Source organism: Piliocolobus tephrosceles, chromosome 11 (genome assembly GCF_002776525.5).
Source record: "Piliocolobus tephrosceles isolate RC106 chromosome 11, ASM277652v3, whole genome shotgun sequence".
NCBI lineage: Eukaryota > Metazoa > Chordata > Mammalia > Primates > Cercopithecidae > Piliocolobus > Piliocolobus tephrosceles.
Genome location: NC_045444.1, coordinates 126,764,621 through 126,780,171, shown reverse-complemented (window position 1 = coordinate 126,780,171; position 15,551 = coordinate 126,764,621). Strand labels below are relative to the sequence as shown.

The following is a 15,551-nucleotide window of genomic DNA, read 5'->3' as shown; positions in this document are numbered from 1 at the left end:
TCCTCCAGGATGGTCTCTGGGCCAATTTCCACGTCAGTGGGCTGAACAGTTAGTGCAGCCCGGCCCTACAGCTCGGGGGTGTGTGGTGTCCCAGGCTGATGGTGGGTGCGAGCGGTGGGAGGACAAGCGTGGGGGTCTGTACGGGGCACTGCTGGGTGACCATGCCAAGCCAGTGGACAGGGCGGGAAGATGCAGGGAGAACAGGCTCCCAGCCCTCAGGTGCGGGGCTGCAGGGCGGCCTGGCAGTGGGACTTGGAGTGCAACTGAGGGAAAGCAAGAAGCCTGGTGCAGGGGTGCAGGGGAGCTCCAGGGTGCCCAGGGCCATGCCACGCTGCTGCTGGGGAGGGCAGGCCTGGGGAGCAGGCGGGCAAGTGGGTGCCACTGCCGGCTCAGTCCCATCATAGGCAAGGGGTGGCAGGAAGGCCTTGCATGTGCTTGTCCTGGGCCGGGCAGGGCTGCTGTGCCTTGTTGGTGGTTTCTGTTTCTTGCCTTCTCTGGGCCCCACCTCTTACTTTTTCCCATCTTCATCTTTTTTCTCTCCCTCCCTCTGTCTGTCTGCCTGCCCTACCCCTCCTCCCCATAGACATGTCCGACCTTGAGAACAATAACCTTAACCGTGGCGGGACGGTGAATGAAGCCCCTGACCCTCTCTCCACAGTGACCAATGCCCTGGTGGGTATGAGCCCCTCATCCTCGCTCTCAGCCCTGTCCAGCCGCGCAGCCTCGGTGTCCAGCCTCCACGAGCGCATCTTGTTTGCCCCAGGCAGCGAGGAGGCCATTGAAAGACTGAAGGTGAGGGCACCACTTGGGGCTTCGCTGCGGGGTGTCAGAGTCTGGGAGTGGGGAGCTCGGAGGAGTTAGAGGCACCTTGCCCTGCTGGGCACAGCCTATCCTCATAGGGCCATTGTGGAGCACCAGCAGGAGCCTCTGGCGTGTGGCTACCCAGGTGCCCTGTGTCCTGTCTCTAGACCACCCATAGCAGCCAAGGCAACCAGTTCGCTCAGGGGTCCCCAGGCTGTGGGCTGCACAGCACTCAGCTGCTGGTCAGGAAATGCCCCTGCAGGACCCTAGACCTGGGTGTCTGGATGGCCTGTGCCCCCACCCATGCCAAGCCTGGATCAGGGAAGCTCCAAGAATGAATGTCCAGGACCGAGACTCTTCCTGTCGAGTCTTTAATTGTGTGAGTGGGCGCTTGTTCAAGGAGCAGTGAGCTGGATGGCATCTGTGGGTGGAGAGGAGTCTCGCCCCTCCCCACCCCACAGCACCCCCTCCACTGTGACAGCCCCAGGGCACAGCAGCTTCCTGGCTGGCGTCCCATAGAGTTACACTCCCTGAGGAGGGTGGTGAGCGTGGTGCAGGCTCCTAAGCCCCCTCCAGGCCATCCTGTGTTCACACCTGCACACCTGCCTGGAAATAGTCACCACCTCCAACTGCTCCCAGGCACTGTGTGCTCCCTGGTGCCCAGCAACGGGCCAGGATCATTTTAGGTTTCCAGTTACATGCCTCTCAGTGAATGGCTGTGCAGGGGCAGGTGAGCCACACACCTGGAGACTGAGGGGCTGAGGGGAAAAGGCAGATGCCCCATCAAGGCCAGTGTGAGGAAGGGGATGGGGGCGAGATTGGGCCTGTGACCCTGGAGCAGAGAGCCCTTCTGGGGTGTTGGGGTCCCACTGGGCTGTGGGTGAGAAGAAAAAGGAGAGATCAGGCTGATGCTGGGCAGTGTCCTGAAGAGGGTGAGCACCTGGTCCTCTCGGCAGCAGCGAGAATGGCTGTGCTTTAGGAGCCGAGTCTCAGCATCTCCCAGGAGCATTTGCTTCTCTTTTCCTTCCAGATTTGTTTTGCATTTTCCCCATTCTCTTGAGTGTGTCTAAGGGAAAGACACACGTTCTCTGAGCTTCGCGTTGGTCTTCTGGACACCTCATGTGCCTGGACGGGCCCAGGAGTGTGGCTCTTGTGCTTTGATGCCCCTTCTCCTGGCACCCGTGTCTCCATTGTCCTCTCCCTTGGCCCCAGCCCCGGAAGCTCACTGTGCTCTGCCTCAATCCCCAGGAAACAGAGAAGATCATAGCTGAGCTCAACGAGACCTGGGAGGAGAAACTGCGGCGGACAGAAGCCATCCGGATGGAGAGGTGTGCATTGGGGAAACTGAGGCCCAGGGGGAGGGTTGCAGCCAGCAAGCCTGAAGCCTGGGCAGGATGAGCACTGAGCCCTGCCCTCCAGTGCTGGGCACCTACACCCTGGGGTGGCCAGATCCCAGGCCAGGGCAAACCTGTTTCCTCACCCCCAATAACCCCCACCTTGTATACTGCTGGCTGCCGGCCACCGGGGCCTGAGAGACCTGAAGCCTGATAGACCTGATCCCTGATCATGGTGCAGAGGGGCCGGTCCCATCAGCAGATGTCCTAACACAGTGACCAGATGGGACACGCATGGGCACCACCCAGGCCACGGTGGCCACAGGCCCACTGCCCGCATTGGTCAGCCAGCGCTGAGGCCAGTGCTGGAAACCTTGTGGAGCTTGTGCTAACCTCATCTCTGTTCCCCCAGGGAAGCCCTGCTGGCCGAGATGGGCGTGGCCATGAGGGAGGATGGTGGCACCTTGGGCGTGTTCTCTCCCAAAAAGGTAGGAGCTGTCTCAGTTCTGTGGTACTGCCCTGATCTGAATAGGACCAGGTGAGGGGCTGTCTCAGGTACAACCAGAGGGGACTTCTGGGAGTAGGGGGCACGGCGGGGCTCTGGCCCAGGCACTGGGGCCGTAAAGCCCACCCACAGTCACACTTTGCTTTTCATGGAGAATTAAGTGCCCACATTCTCATGGTGGGGCGTCCTGGTGGCTTTGGGACATCGGATGGGTCTCTTAGTGGCCTGGAGTGTGGACTGGGCTCCCCAGTGTCAGGGTAAGGCTGAGAAGCTAACGCCCAGGCTGGAGACTGAGACGCAAGGGGCCTGGACCTGCTCTGGAGCCTGTGCTGCTCACAGAGCTGGGCGCCAGCTGCCTTCTTGGAACTCAGCTGGAGTCAGGTCTGACTGTTCCAGTGGGGACCCCTCTTCTTCCACCAGGCCAAGCCTAAAGGGGTCTTTCAGCTGGGGGCCCTCAAATGGCACAGAACCCCTGGGCAGCTGCTTCAGAGTGTATACAACTCTTGTGCCCCCATCCAGCAGCCCAGGTGGGGCATGACACACACACTTGGGAAAAAGTCTTTCTTGTGGTTTTAGTCCCCAAACCCCACACACCCACCCCAAAGATGGCCAGGACATGGGGACAGACACCTGTGTGTCCGTAGCTTGGGAGGGACCAGGCAGGGCTGTGCTCCAGACCAGGGGCCCAGCGTGTGCTGAGGTCCAGAGGCAGGAAGGACCTGAGAAAAACTGTAGGGAGATTCCAGTCCTGGGTAGGGCGGGGACAGGCAGTGCCCTAATGGGGCTTCACTACACACGTCTTCTAGACAGGCCTTTGGTTTGGTTTGGAATGGATTGTTCCCTGCACTGTTTCAGGCCCCATCCCCTTCCTGGAGGGGTAGGGCGGAACTCCAGGGCTGCAGCTTTATTGGTGGCCCTGGGTCTGGGCACTGCCCGGAAGTGGGACCACTGGGGACCCCCTTCTTGAGAAGTTCAGTGTTCTTGGGAGTCACGAGATGTTCACGGGCCGGTGGGGTCCCAAGGCTGCAACCCCTACTCAGCCCCAACACCGTGGGCACAGCCCTCCTGGCTGGACATCTTCTCCACTCGGGGGGCAGGGATGGCTGGGGATGGTCTGTCCCCTTCGTCCAGTGACAAGGTCCCCACCTCTCTGCATGGGGGTGCCTCAGGTGGCTCATCAAGGATGCTTTCACAACTGCTTCACTCCCCAGTCCCCAGGGCTGAGCCCTCCGTGGTCAGGGTCCTGACCTTTCTTGGTTCTTGGCTCCCACTGGTGAGCCCACGGTTTCTGGGCTGTCTGAGCTGGAATGGGGTCCTGGAATCCCATTTTACAGTCTGAAGCTGGGAACCCAGGACCCCATGGGACAAAGCCTGTGGTCTGTACATATGGGGGCTCACCCTAGCCTCAGAGGGCCCCAGGGGCCCGACATGCGGACAGCAGGGGCTCTCTGCCTTTCTGGAAGCCCAGCTTCTGCTGCAGTGCTGGGGCTGCTGTGTCAGGCCTGGGTGTATGCGGGTGGTCGGGTCCCACCAGCCTGCTGTTGGTGGGCTGGGCCTTCGACTTGCGCTTTCTGTGTTCCTCATTTTCCTGGCTTGGAGTGACCAGCCTGGTAGGACCAGCCGAGTATGGGGGCAGGGGCCCTGGTGGTGGTCTGGTGCCTGGGAAGAGGTTGGAGTGGGGTGCGGCCAGCGTCGGGCTCCTGCCTCTCTGCAGGAGAGATGATCCTCCTATCTCCCTGCAGACACCACATCTCGTCAACCTGAATGAGGACCCGCTGATGTCCGAGTGCCTCCTCTACTACATCAAGGATGGGATCACCAGGTGAGAGGGGACCTGGCAGCCACTTCAGCCTGGCCAGGCCCTGGGATCTGGCAGAGGAAGGGTGGACTCCCCATTCCTGCTGCTGCAGAGGGACCACTGAGTTTGGACTTTCTCCAGTGGCTGCTGATGTCTGCCCTGGGCGTTTCCCAAACAATCCTGATTGGGTGTCCCTGGAGGCCAGTGGGTGGCATCCTGGGTGTGCTGGGTCCCAGCTGCAGTTCTGATGGTGCCCCCACCCTGCAGAGTGGGCAGGGAGGATGGCGAGAGGCGGCAGGACATCGTTCTGAGTGGACATTTCATCAAGGAGGAGCACTGCGTCTTCCGGAGCGACTCCAGGGGAGGCAGTGAAGGTATGGCCAGCCTACCGTCCCCGCCCGCACCCACGCCCCTGTGCTGTGATGATCAGGCCTGAATGAGGTCACCCTCTCCCAGCTTCCCCAGCTCTAAGTGGGTGGCGAGTCATACTTCTGGGCAGGATGTGCCTGTGTGTGTGTGTGTGTGTGTGTGAGAGAGAGAGAGAGAGAGAGAGAGATTTGGAGAGAGAGATGTTTGGGGCCAGCCTTGAAGACAACTTCCGTTAGGTTGGTGCTCGGGAAAATGCCTGGTGCCTTCTGTGGCCAGGGGTGGCTGCTGCCTCAGGGAGCTGAGCCTCCTTGAGGGCTGGCGGTGGGGGCACAGGTGGCTGCTGGCCGGGAAGTGTGTTGGGGCCCAGGGTGGAAGATGTTCATGGCGGGAGGACAGTGAGCCATGAGGAGTGAGCCCAGATCTAGGGTGGAAAACTATTTCCAGACTTTGATTTCCTGTTGGCTGTGGGCGGCCATCTGTCTGTTTCCCCTGCCTGCCCAGTGATCTCCCTCCCAGAGATGACGTGGGGCTGTCCAAGTGTGGGATGGGCCTGTGATGTCGGTGTGCCGTCACATGGCCCACAGCCTGAGCTAAGGGCATCTCCTGGCAGCATCCAGCCAGCCTCTGGCCTGCAGACCTGCGACTGACATCCACTGTCCAACTTGGCCATCTCAGGATGATGGCCCTAAGTGGTGTTGGGACGGTTGGCTGTCTTGGAATTCTGTGACTGCAAAGTCCTGCCTGCCATCTCCTGTAGGGTGGCCCAGGTCCCGTTAACTGGTGTTTTTATCCTTGTCTCCCTGGAGAGCTGGACAGGGCCCTGGGTGATCAGGCCCAGCACAGCCTCTCGACTTCAACGTGGGCACATGCATCCTTCTCCTGGGGGTCACTTTCTTCCTCTGTTAGGTGGGGTGAGACCCCTAGGCTCCTCTGAGGCCCAAATGAGTGTTGCCAATGGTCAGGGTCTGTGTAACAGGGAGAAGAGAGGCCTGGAAGAGGCCATGCCCGGGGGCCAGGTAAGCCGAGCTGCTGTAGGTGATAGCCCCTCATACTCCTCTTCTCTGCCCCTCCCACCTTTCCTGTAGCTGTGGTGACCTTGGAGCCCTGTGAGGGGGCAGACACCTACGTCAATGGCAAGAAAGTCACAGAGCCCAGCATCCTGCGGTCAGGTATGGCTGGGGACTCCGGGGGCCGGTCAGGTAGGCAGAGGCATGAGATGAGACCTCTGTTCCCACGTCCAAGCCACCACCTCCTGTGCACTGTGCAGGATGGCAGCTCTTAAAGGCTGCAGGGCAGGTAGGGGAGGGGGCTGCAGGTACCTGACCAGCTCATGTGCCTCCCAGTCCCCCAGCTCTAGGAACACAGCACTTCAGGCCCCATTCACACAACACAAGGGCCCTGGGACACTGAGTCCATGCTGCGGGCTGAGTAAGGAGCAGGGTCTGCCTGCCTGGGAAGAAGCTCCTGCCTCCCGGCCCAGGACTCTGCCCTGTAGGGCTGGTCTGGGGGAGACAGGGCTTTGGACAGAGGCTTCCCAGAGCTGAGGTGTTGTGGAGCGTCAGCAGGGTGGAGGCTGCTCCGGCCTCTGAATGTAGCACCCTAGGTGGGGTTGGGCTCTGCAGATTCCCAGACACTGCAGTGTCTGTGATATTCAAACACGTACAGGCACACATGGTATAAAGTCCGTTCTTTAGAGAAGTCAGACAGGGGCCCCTCCTGAGTGGCATGTGACTGTCACCCAGGCAGTTGGGGTTCCACCAGAGAAACAGCAGCAGCCTGACGCACAGACGTGGCTGTAGACATGGTGTAGTGAGACAGGCTGTAGACTGAGATGTAGTGAGATACATACAACCGTGTCTAGGTGTAAAGAGATTTATTTCAAGGAACTGGCTTATCAGATGAGGGCGGCTGGTCAGGGAAGTCTGAAATCCATGGGCAGGTGGCAAGCTGGGAACTTGGCGGGAGTGGACTCCATCCGCTGGGTTTCTTCTTCCTCAGAGGAAGCCCCAGTTTGCTCTTAGGTCTTCACCTGCTTGGACGAGGCCCACCCCACCGTTGGGGGCCTCCTTGACTTCCATCAGCCGATTGCAGGTATGGACACATGTGCAGAAACCTCCACACAACACCTGGGGAGGCCGTGGCTGAATCACTGGGCCTGTGGCCTGGCCAGGCTGACATAAAAGTGGCCATTGGCTTGGAACAGGGGAGACCCTTTCCTGACCCTGTCTTGGGGGAAAGCAGAGGGATGAGGAGGGGCAGGTGACACCCAGGGGCCCCACTTCTAGCCCATCTGCCCACCCCTGAAGGCTTTCAGAGGAGTCCCCGGGACTCAGGAATCCCACCTTTGGGGTCCCTGGGCAGGAGGGCAGGACACGCTGAATGTCCTGAATTCGTGGGGTAGCCTTGTCATGGGGAGTCGGTGTGGCTAAGCCTGGGCAACAGCAGGTCAGACGGACAGACAGACAGCTGTGCCTGTTCTCCCTGCTTATTTCGGAGTTGGCCCTGGTGCCTGTGGGGCTCAGGGCGGGGCCTAGGCTAAGAGAGGCCTTAGCTTGGTGTTTCCCTCCCAGTGTCCAAGGTGGGTTGCACACGGCCTGTGGACAGGGAGGACAGAGGAAGTGGCCAGCTGAGAGCGGCCAACAAGGAGGCACTGAGGGAGGACAGACCTGCAGGCACAGGCCACCTGGGTGGGAGGTAGGGCAGAGCCGGCTCTATGGAGCCCCGAGACAGAGCTACAGCTCCCAGGGAAAGTCAGAGGGAAACTAGCCTATCCAAAGAGAGCCCCTGCACGCAGGGCTGTCCCGAGACAGTGAGTGCTGCCCTGGAGGGCCCTGCACATGAGGCAGCCCTGAGTGGGGTCCAGTCGGGTGCTGGGGTAGGAGGGGCTGGACTGATGCCCACACCTTGGAGGCCCCGATGCTGAGGCTCTGCAGCCACCTGTGCCTGCTAGCTGCCACCCGTGCTTCCTTCTTGTGGTCTCTTGACTCCAGACCCTGAACGCTGGCCCTGGGCACAGGAGACCTGCCCCAGCCCTGCTTCCAGTCTAGTGGGGAAGACAGATAGAAGGGAAGGGTCCTGTGCCCTGCAGCAGTGCTCTGTGGAGGGCCCAAGCCCAGCCCTGGGGGGCACCAGCCCCAGACTAGATGTGAGAGGGAGGGTCCTGGCTGTGTGCACGGGGGCTTGGGGGCAGGAGGCAAGTGCAAGGCTGGCCTGGGGAGGGGCGGGGACACTGGAGCACAGCAGAGGCCCCACATCTGTGGTTTGCAAATGTCACCGGCTGCTGAGTAGAGAGCGGCCAAGGGTGGATTTATGGGGAGAGTGAGGAGACACATTCAGGTCCCAGCAAGGGCTGGAGAAGGAGTGGCTGGGAGCTGGGGATGGTGGGGTGCCTGCACCCATTCCTCCTTCTCCTCACGTCTTCCCACTTGAGACCATCAGAGACCTGAAGGTCCCCCAAGGCCACCTGTCCTTTGGTCCCCCAGGAAACCGCATCATCATGGGTAAGAGCCACGTGTTCCGGTTCAACCACCCCGAGCAGGCCCGGCAGGAGCGTGAGCGCACGCCCTGTGCGGAGACGCCAGCTGAGCCTGTGGACTGGGCCTTCGCCCAGCGTGAGCTGCTGGAGAAGCAGGGCATCGACATGAAGCAGGAGATGGAACAGAGGTGAGGCGGAGGACACCCCCATCTGCCTGCTGCCACTCCTGCCCTCCTGTGCTCACCCCAACGCCCCATTGCAGGCTCCAGGAACTGGAGGACCAGTACCGCCGCGAGCGGGAGGAGGCCACTTACCTGCTGGAGCAGCAGCGGCTGGTGAGTGACGTGGCCCTGCCCTCCCTGCCGAGCTGCCACCCACACCAGAGGACGCCTGTCCTCCCATGCCCCCACTCCCTGCTTGCCTGGCCCCATCTCTTGCATACAAACGGTGGGATGTGGTGAGGCCCACTGTCTAGGCACAGTGCGAGAGGCCCAGGCAGGTAGGGCCGTAGTGGAGTCACAGGCCTTGCTTTCTGCAGGACTACGAGAGCAAGCTGGAGGCTCTGCAGAAGCAGATGGACTCCAGGTACTACCCGGAGGTGAACGAGGAGGAAGAGGAGCCTGAGGATGAAGGTGAGGGGTCACTGGGTCAGCACCTGCTGTGTCAGGAGTGTCTCAGCATGGAGGTAGGCAGCCCTGGGCCCCTCCTTGGAGGTCACTGGTCAGTACTTTTGCACTGGGGTCTGGACCTGTCTCTTTAGGGAGACACCCCCTTGCCCTGGAAGCACCGTGAAAGCAGGATTTGGGGAGCAGGGAGACTGTGCCACAGCTAGCAAGCAGCTCTGCACACACACACACTTGCGTATGTACACACAGGCACACAGTCACATGCACACACATACACACGTGTGCACACACATGTTGCCTCTGACAGGAGTGTCTGGATGTTGATGGGGAATGGGGCTGGTAGGAGCTCACCATGCTCATAGGCGTCCACTCTTCCCGTCCTGCTGACCACAAGGCTCATGGGGTCCCGGAGGAAGAGTCTACTGTGCACATCACCTCAGGATTCCCTTAGTGAGCATGTGCTCGGGGGGCCAACCCGGCTGACCTCCCGCAGCTGTGGGCAGCAGTGGCCCGCATGCAGGTGGGGAGGGGTTTGTGCCCATCTCGGCCTCTGGCCAGCCGGTTGGCAGCTTTGTGCTGGCATGACCTTGGCCTCTTCCCCGGTTTGGCCTCATTTACCCAGCGAGGCTCCCTTCCACTGCAAAGCTCAGGCGCGCCCGACTGGGGGCAGCCAAGGGCACGTAGTGCTGTGTTGGGAGGAGAGGTGGGGCATCAGCACAAGGACAAGTCCCTCCTTGTGTCCTTGCTTGTCCTTCTCTCAAGGGCCCAGTGGACAGACAGGGCATGGGCGGGGAGAGGGTGTACGGGCCAGCGCCGCCTGGGACGACCTGGCCTGCCCTCCTGCCTCCTCTCCTGTGGGTCCTGCTCCCCACTGCTGGCCCCGGATGTCACGTGGCTGTCATTGATAGTGTTGCTCCCCAGCCACTCTCATCTTCAGCCTGACTCACGGGGCTGCTCACGGCGGCCTCTCCTTTGGGGCACGCAGAGCTTTTCATGTTGCCCACCGTGACAGAGCTCTCTGCCGGTTTCTTCTTTCTGTGTACCCAAATCGTCAGTGTGAAACGGCGGGGCCAAGCACAGAGCTCTCCCAGCCCAGGCCCAGAGCGGGAGGAAGCCTGGGGAGAGAGGGGCCCGTCCACCTCCAGCCTCAGTGACTACAGGGGGAGTAACCTCCCGGCCTTCCCTCTTTTTACCTGATGACCACCCGGCCGTGATGTACACAGAGCACAGGGTCAGCTTAGGCAGCCCCGTGGAGTGGCTGACCGGACGGATCTTCCAGAGGGTGGGGCATGGTGGGCAGGGTCGTGGCCTTCCTGCAGTGACCACCTGTGACCTCTCCCCACAGTCCAGTGGACGGAACGGGAGTGCGAGCTGGCGCTCTGGGCCTTCCGGAAGTGGAAGTGGTACCAGTTTACGTCTCTGCGGGACCTGCTGTGGGGCAATGCTATCTTCCTCAAGGAGGCCAATGCCATCAGCGTGGAGCTGAAAAAGAAGGTGGGCTGCCCACTGGCTGCACCATTTCTCGTTGGAGAGAGTGCGTCACCTCATTCATGACGGGGCCAGCTGCTTGGGACTCAGCGCTTGGCTGTCTGCCAGCCCTGGGGGTGGCATAGCAGCCCTGCCTGACCTGGGCCCCCCAGAAGGGTGGGCGGTGAGGGAGCCCAGGACTGGCCAGGTGGGAATTGGCTGCCCTGCTCACGGGAGACGGAGGCCGGGTGGGCAGGCAGAAAGCAGGTGGTCCCCTCTGGCGGCTGTCTGGGAGGTTCCAGTGAACCATTGTGGGGCAGGCAGCTGAAATCTCCAGAAGGTGGGAAGGAAACCTTTCTGGGGACCTGGCGCCCTGTCCCCCAAGGAGCTGATGAGTGGTCATCTTCCCCCATCACAGGTACAATTCCAGTTTGTCCTCCTGACGGACACACTCTACTCCCCTCTGCCACCCGACCTGCTGCCCCCAGAGGCCGCCAAAGATCGAGAGATGCGGCCCTTCCCCCGCACGATTGTGGCCGTGGAGGTCCAGGACCAGAAGAACGGGGCCACCCACTACTGGACGCTGGAGAAGCTCAGGTGTGGCTGGAGGGCTGCTGGGTGGACGGTGGGAGGGTCCTCCTGGGCAGGGCTGAGGCCACAGGAGCGGTGGTAGGCACAGGCTTCGCGGCGAGTACCTGCAGACACCGCTTTTCCTCCTGTTCCAATTTTTTTAAAATCAGAAGAAAATTGTGGATAGAGTTCAGCCTTGTAGAATCCTCATTCTCTTACTACCAGTGCAGCAATCATACATAAACATAGATTTATCACACATAGACATAGATTTATCACACGTAAACATAGATTTATACATAAATATAGATTTATACATAAACATAGATTTATCACACATAGACATAGATTTATCATACATAGACATAGATTTGGGTGTGTTCTTTCGGAGGAAAGGACAGATGAGGGGAATGCTCCCTAGGCCCACAGGGGTCAGGATGGTGCAGTGGAGGGGAGGGCAGGCTGTGGCACCGACAGAACAGGCTGGCGGAGCACCCAGAGCGGGTACAGCAGGGCCTGACGGGTGGCTCCCCAGAGGGGCTGGGAGAGGTGGTGGGGGGTGGAAGGAGTGTCCCCTTGCTCCTCCATTCAGGAAGCTGCCAGGAGATGGATCCCTTAGCTGAGCCCAGTGGAAGGTGGAGGAGGAGCTAAGGCGGGGGGTGGCGAGGAGGAAGCCCGGGCTGTGCCCCTTTGTGCCCAATGTGAGCTCATGTCCTTCCTAAAGCTCGGCCTCTGCTGTCCCCACATGCTCACTCCAATTTGTCTTGAGCCTTAATTTTTTTTGTTGTTTGTTTAAGAGACAAGGCCTTGCTCTGTTGCTCAGACTGGAGTGCAGTGGTGTGATCACAGCTCGCTGCAGCTTGAACTCCTGGGCACAAGTGATTGTTCCACCTCAGCCTCCCAAGTAGCTGGGACCACAGGTGTGGAGTGCACCATGACACCCAGCTAATTTTTGATTTCTTTTTGTGGTAGAAATGAGGTCTCGCTCTGTTGTGCAGGCTGACCTCTAACTCCTGACCTCAACCAATCCTTGCACCTTGGCCTCCGAAAGTACTAGCATTATAGGTGTGAGCCACTGCGCCCAGCCAGGCCTCAAGTTATGGGGGTGACTGAGTCATCCTGTGAGGTCAGCACCAACAGTGGAGGAGTTGAACGTCACTCACAGGTCCCTGGAAAGCAGAGCATGGCACGCCCCGCCCTGCAGGGCTACACAGGGAGGCACCAGGGCCCATCAGGAGGCAGAAAGGAGTGGGAGAAGGCCCAGGACACAGCCTGGGGTTGTGGGAAAGGCCAGGCAGGGCAAGGAGACTGCTTAGGCTTAGCTAGTTTGAATAATTCTGCAGAGCTCTGGAGCATAGGGCTGTCCCTAGTTGTCAGGTACCTGGCCCTGGGTGATTTAGGCCAGGGGCAATATTGGTCTGGTGTGTGAAAAAGTTAGAGAAAGGAGGTGGCTGGGGTACAGACTTGGGATTGGTTGGTTTGTGTAGGAAAGGCAGGGGTGATGGCAAGTTGCTGACTGTCTCTAGGAATTAGCAGGACCTGGGCAGCTCTCCCCAGCCTGCAGTGGCCCCCAAGGATATCAAAACATCACAAGTACAGAAAATAGAAATATGACTAATGTACTCATGCACACATACACATTCATGCAAACACACACAGACTAATAAGCATTCATGAAGATGTGCATATACATGCAGCGTACACTCCCACACTCGTGTTCCTCACTCTTCTCCCCTGTTCTCCCAGGTTACGTGGCTTTTGGAAGGACGGGCAGCCACTGTTGATGTGGTTTCTCTTATACCTGAGACCTAGGGGCACAATGATTGCTTTTCTTTCCTTCCACAACATTTGAGGGGAGTGCTCCCTTAATAATAATAATTTTTAGGCTATTTTCTCTGTCTTCTGTGTCCCTACCTCCTTGAGCTCTTGGGCCTCTGTGGCCTGATCCCCCTTTCTGAGCTTCACTTGCATTCTCTACCTGCCTCTCTGACAACTTTCCAGCAGCCCAGTGCTGCCAGCCCCTCGAGCCCCCCACTGCTTGTTCCCCGGCCTACCCCCTGGAGGGAGTTTGGGAGGGGCTGTTGGTGATCTTGCATGCTTAACTGAGTGTGTTACCTGTGGCTGACCAGCTCCAAGGGTCACAGGGGGGTCTGTCTAGCAAGCCCTCTGAACCTTGATGACCCTGAGCTGGATGTTGTGGCCGGAGCTGGGCTGAGTCCATTATCCCCAGGAGATAAGGGTGTGTAGTGCCAACTGCTGAATGCTGGGCCTGGGTCCACATTGACCCCTGCTGTCCCTGCAGGCAGCGCCTGGACCTGATGCGGGAGATGTACGACCGCGCTGCAGAGGTGCCCTCCAGTGTCATCGAGGACTGTGACAATGTGGTGACCGGCGGAGACCCCTTCTATGACCGCTTCCCCTGGTTCCGGCTGGTGGGCAGGTGGGCACCTCCTCCCTTCCTTGGCAGAGAGAGAGACTGAGAGAGAGAGACAGAGAGAGAGAGAGAGAGAGAATGAGAGATTGAGAGAAAGAGATGGCAGTGGGGGTAGGAGTGGGCCCTGGCCTGACACAAGGAGCGGCCCTGACAGGTGCTTTTCCAGCCCCAGACTTCCAGCCCTGTCCTCCCTGGCCTGAGGTTCCTCCCAGCCATTCCTCTCCACACACCACAGGACCTATTATTTCAGGGGACGTGGGATGGGGTCTTGGCACTGCCACCCAAATCCACTAGAGGGCTGTAGCCGCCAGAACCCACGCGTCCATGTGTGTGAATATGTGAGGCTCCCAAGCAAACTCTCCGGGTCACCTGGTGGCCCTGAGGGTGGGAACATGGAGGCAGGGCTGTGTCATCTAAGCCTTAGAGATGACTGCCTCCTTCCCCGGTCTCCCAGTCTGGGGTCTGCACCCAGCCCCCTTCACCCCATGGGACTGTGGCATTCTGAGACCTCAAAGTGGCCAAACTCTCGAGGTCCTCATATGGCCTCAGCAACTCCCAGCCGAGACCCCGTTCTCAGTCCCACCTGCAGGTGTCCTCCGGAACTTTCCGGAACCTTCCTGCTGGCCATACATGTGATTTCTTTCCAAGACTGGGGGCACAGTTTTGGTTCTCTTGTCTTTTAAAGCAGCATTCTCGATGGTCTGTGTGTTTGGTTTTGGTTTTAAACAGAAGGTCCCCCCAGCCCCAGCCCCAGCCCCTGTTCGTCCCTGCGAGTCGCTGGTGTTAACTTCTCTCTGTCTTGTCGCACTAACCTCAGTTCAGCCATCTCTGGCTGCAACAGCTACCCTCTTCTCAACACATGCATGAGCGAGCGCATGGCTGCTCTCACCCCCTCCCCCACCTTCTCGAGCCCCGACTCCGACGCCACCGAGCCTGCCGAGGAGCAGAGCGTGGGGGAGGAGGAGGAGGAGGAGGAGGAGGAGGACCTGGAGGACGACGTCTTTCCGGAGCACGAGCTGTGCGACGGCCGGGACCCGTTTTACGACCGGCCCCCCCTGTTCAGTTTAGTAGGAAGGTTGGTGAGGTCGAGGAGAGCATGCTGGGGAGGACCCAGCTCTTTTGCACAGGAGCACTGCTGCAGGCACAGATGGACCGCTGGGGCCTGGCCCGGGCCCTCCCAGGGCAGGCGAGGCAGGTGGAGGGGCTGGCCTCCTGGGGAGAGCACCCAAGGCCCCCGGGCCCTGCATCCTTGCAGTGGGGCTGCTCACCCATCCTGGAGACGGTCGCTTTGGGCCAGCAGGGAAGAGTCCGGGTTCCAGGTACAGAAGAAGTAGTGCACCCCGGAGCTTGCAGCTGTGGCCCCAGGCAGGTGGGACTATTTCTGCAGAGAGGCCGTAGGAACCCCAGAGTGGCTCAGGCACCCAGTGGCCGAGTTCCTCCCTGAAAGTCCCAGTGCAGGGCCCGAGGGGCATTTGATAGGTGAGGGCCAGCCACCCCCAAGCTGGATGCCCGTTCTGTCATTCTCCTGGGAATCAACACTGTCCTAGCGCAGGCAGCCTCACCCCAGCTCAGCTGTCATCCAGAAGAGACAGAGGCTCCCGGCTATTCTCCGTGCTCTCCACTCTCTGTGGGGAAAGGAGCTGAACCCAGAGGCAGCCACCCTGAGGCCAGGGAAGGCCTTCCTTTTAGGAGTGGGAGGCAACTGCTCACCGTCCCATCTCCCTCTGAAGCGGTGGGGCCTGGGCAAACCATGCCTGTCTGAAGGTGAGGACGACTGCATCCCTCCTGACCTCCTAGGTTGTCATGGCCAGAGGCGGGGACATGTGACCCAGTGCCCTCACGGAACGTGCCCTTTGCAGAGAGAAGCTAGTTATCACGTTGCCCAAATCGATGAGAGACCACGGTTGGGAGACAGAATGGAGGCTGGGGAAGCCCAGACCCAGGGAGCAGGCGTCCCACCCTTCTAGCAGATTTGGCAAATCCAGCTGCCTTCTTGTTAGCATGGAAGGGAAGTCAGGTGAAGGAAAGATCTAGAAACCTGGCTGTAGCAGTCAGAAAGTCAGCTCAGGAAACAGCCGAATTTATATATTTTTCATATATGAATGTCATAAGATAATTCTTTTTTTTTTTTTTTTTTTTTTTGAGACGGAGTCTTGCTCTGTCGCCCAGGCT

General features: G+C 59.6%; 1 protein-coding gene across 5 annotated transcripts in view; it reads left to right on the top strand.

Annotated features, from left to right (window-relative positions):
• The window catches only part of KIF1A (kinesin family member 1A), a 115,375-nt gene that overhangs the window by 49,937 nt on the left and 49,887 nt on the right, over positions 1-15,551 (top strand). For 3 of the 5 annotated variants that reach the window (XM_026449061.2, XM_026449060.2, XM_026449059.2), the window contains 12 exons: positions 659-792; positions 2,050-2,129; positions 2,548-2,623; positions 4,383-4,462; positions 4,706-4,812; positions 5,893-5,976; positions 8,290-8,470; positions 8,545-8,617; positions 8,821-8,914; positions 10,254-10,402; positions 10,794-10,972; positions 13,248-13,385. In XM_026449061.2, the coding sequence (XP_026304846.1) occupies positions 659-792; positions 2,050-2,129; positions 2,548-2,623; positions 4,383-4,462; positions 4,706-4,812; positions 5,893-5,976; positions 8,290-8,470; positions 8,545-8,617; positions 8,821-8,914; positions 10,254-10,402; positions 10,794-10,972; positions 13,248-13,385 (1,375 nt within the window). Of the gene's footprint in view, positions 1-583; positions 793-2,049; positions 2,130-2,547; positions 2,624-4,382; positions 4,463-4,705; positions 4,813-5,892; positions 5,977-8,289; positions 8,471-8,544; positions 8,618-8,820; positions 8,915-10,253; positions 10,403-10,793; positions 10,973-13,247; positions 13,386-14,196; positions 14,455-15,551 lie in introns of all 5 variants that reach the window. The other 2 variants (XM_026449056.1, XM_026449058.2) reach the window with 2 other exon arrangements.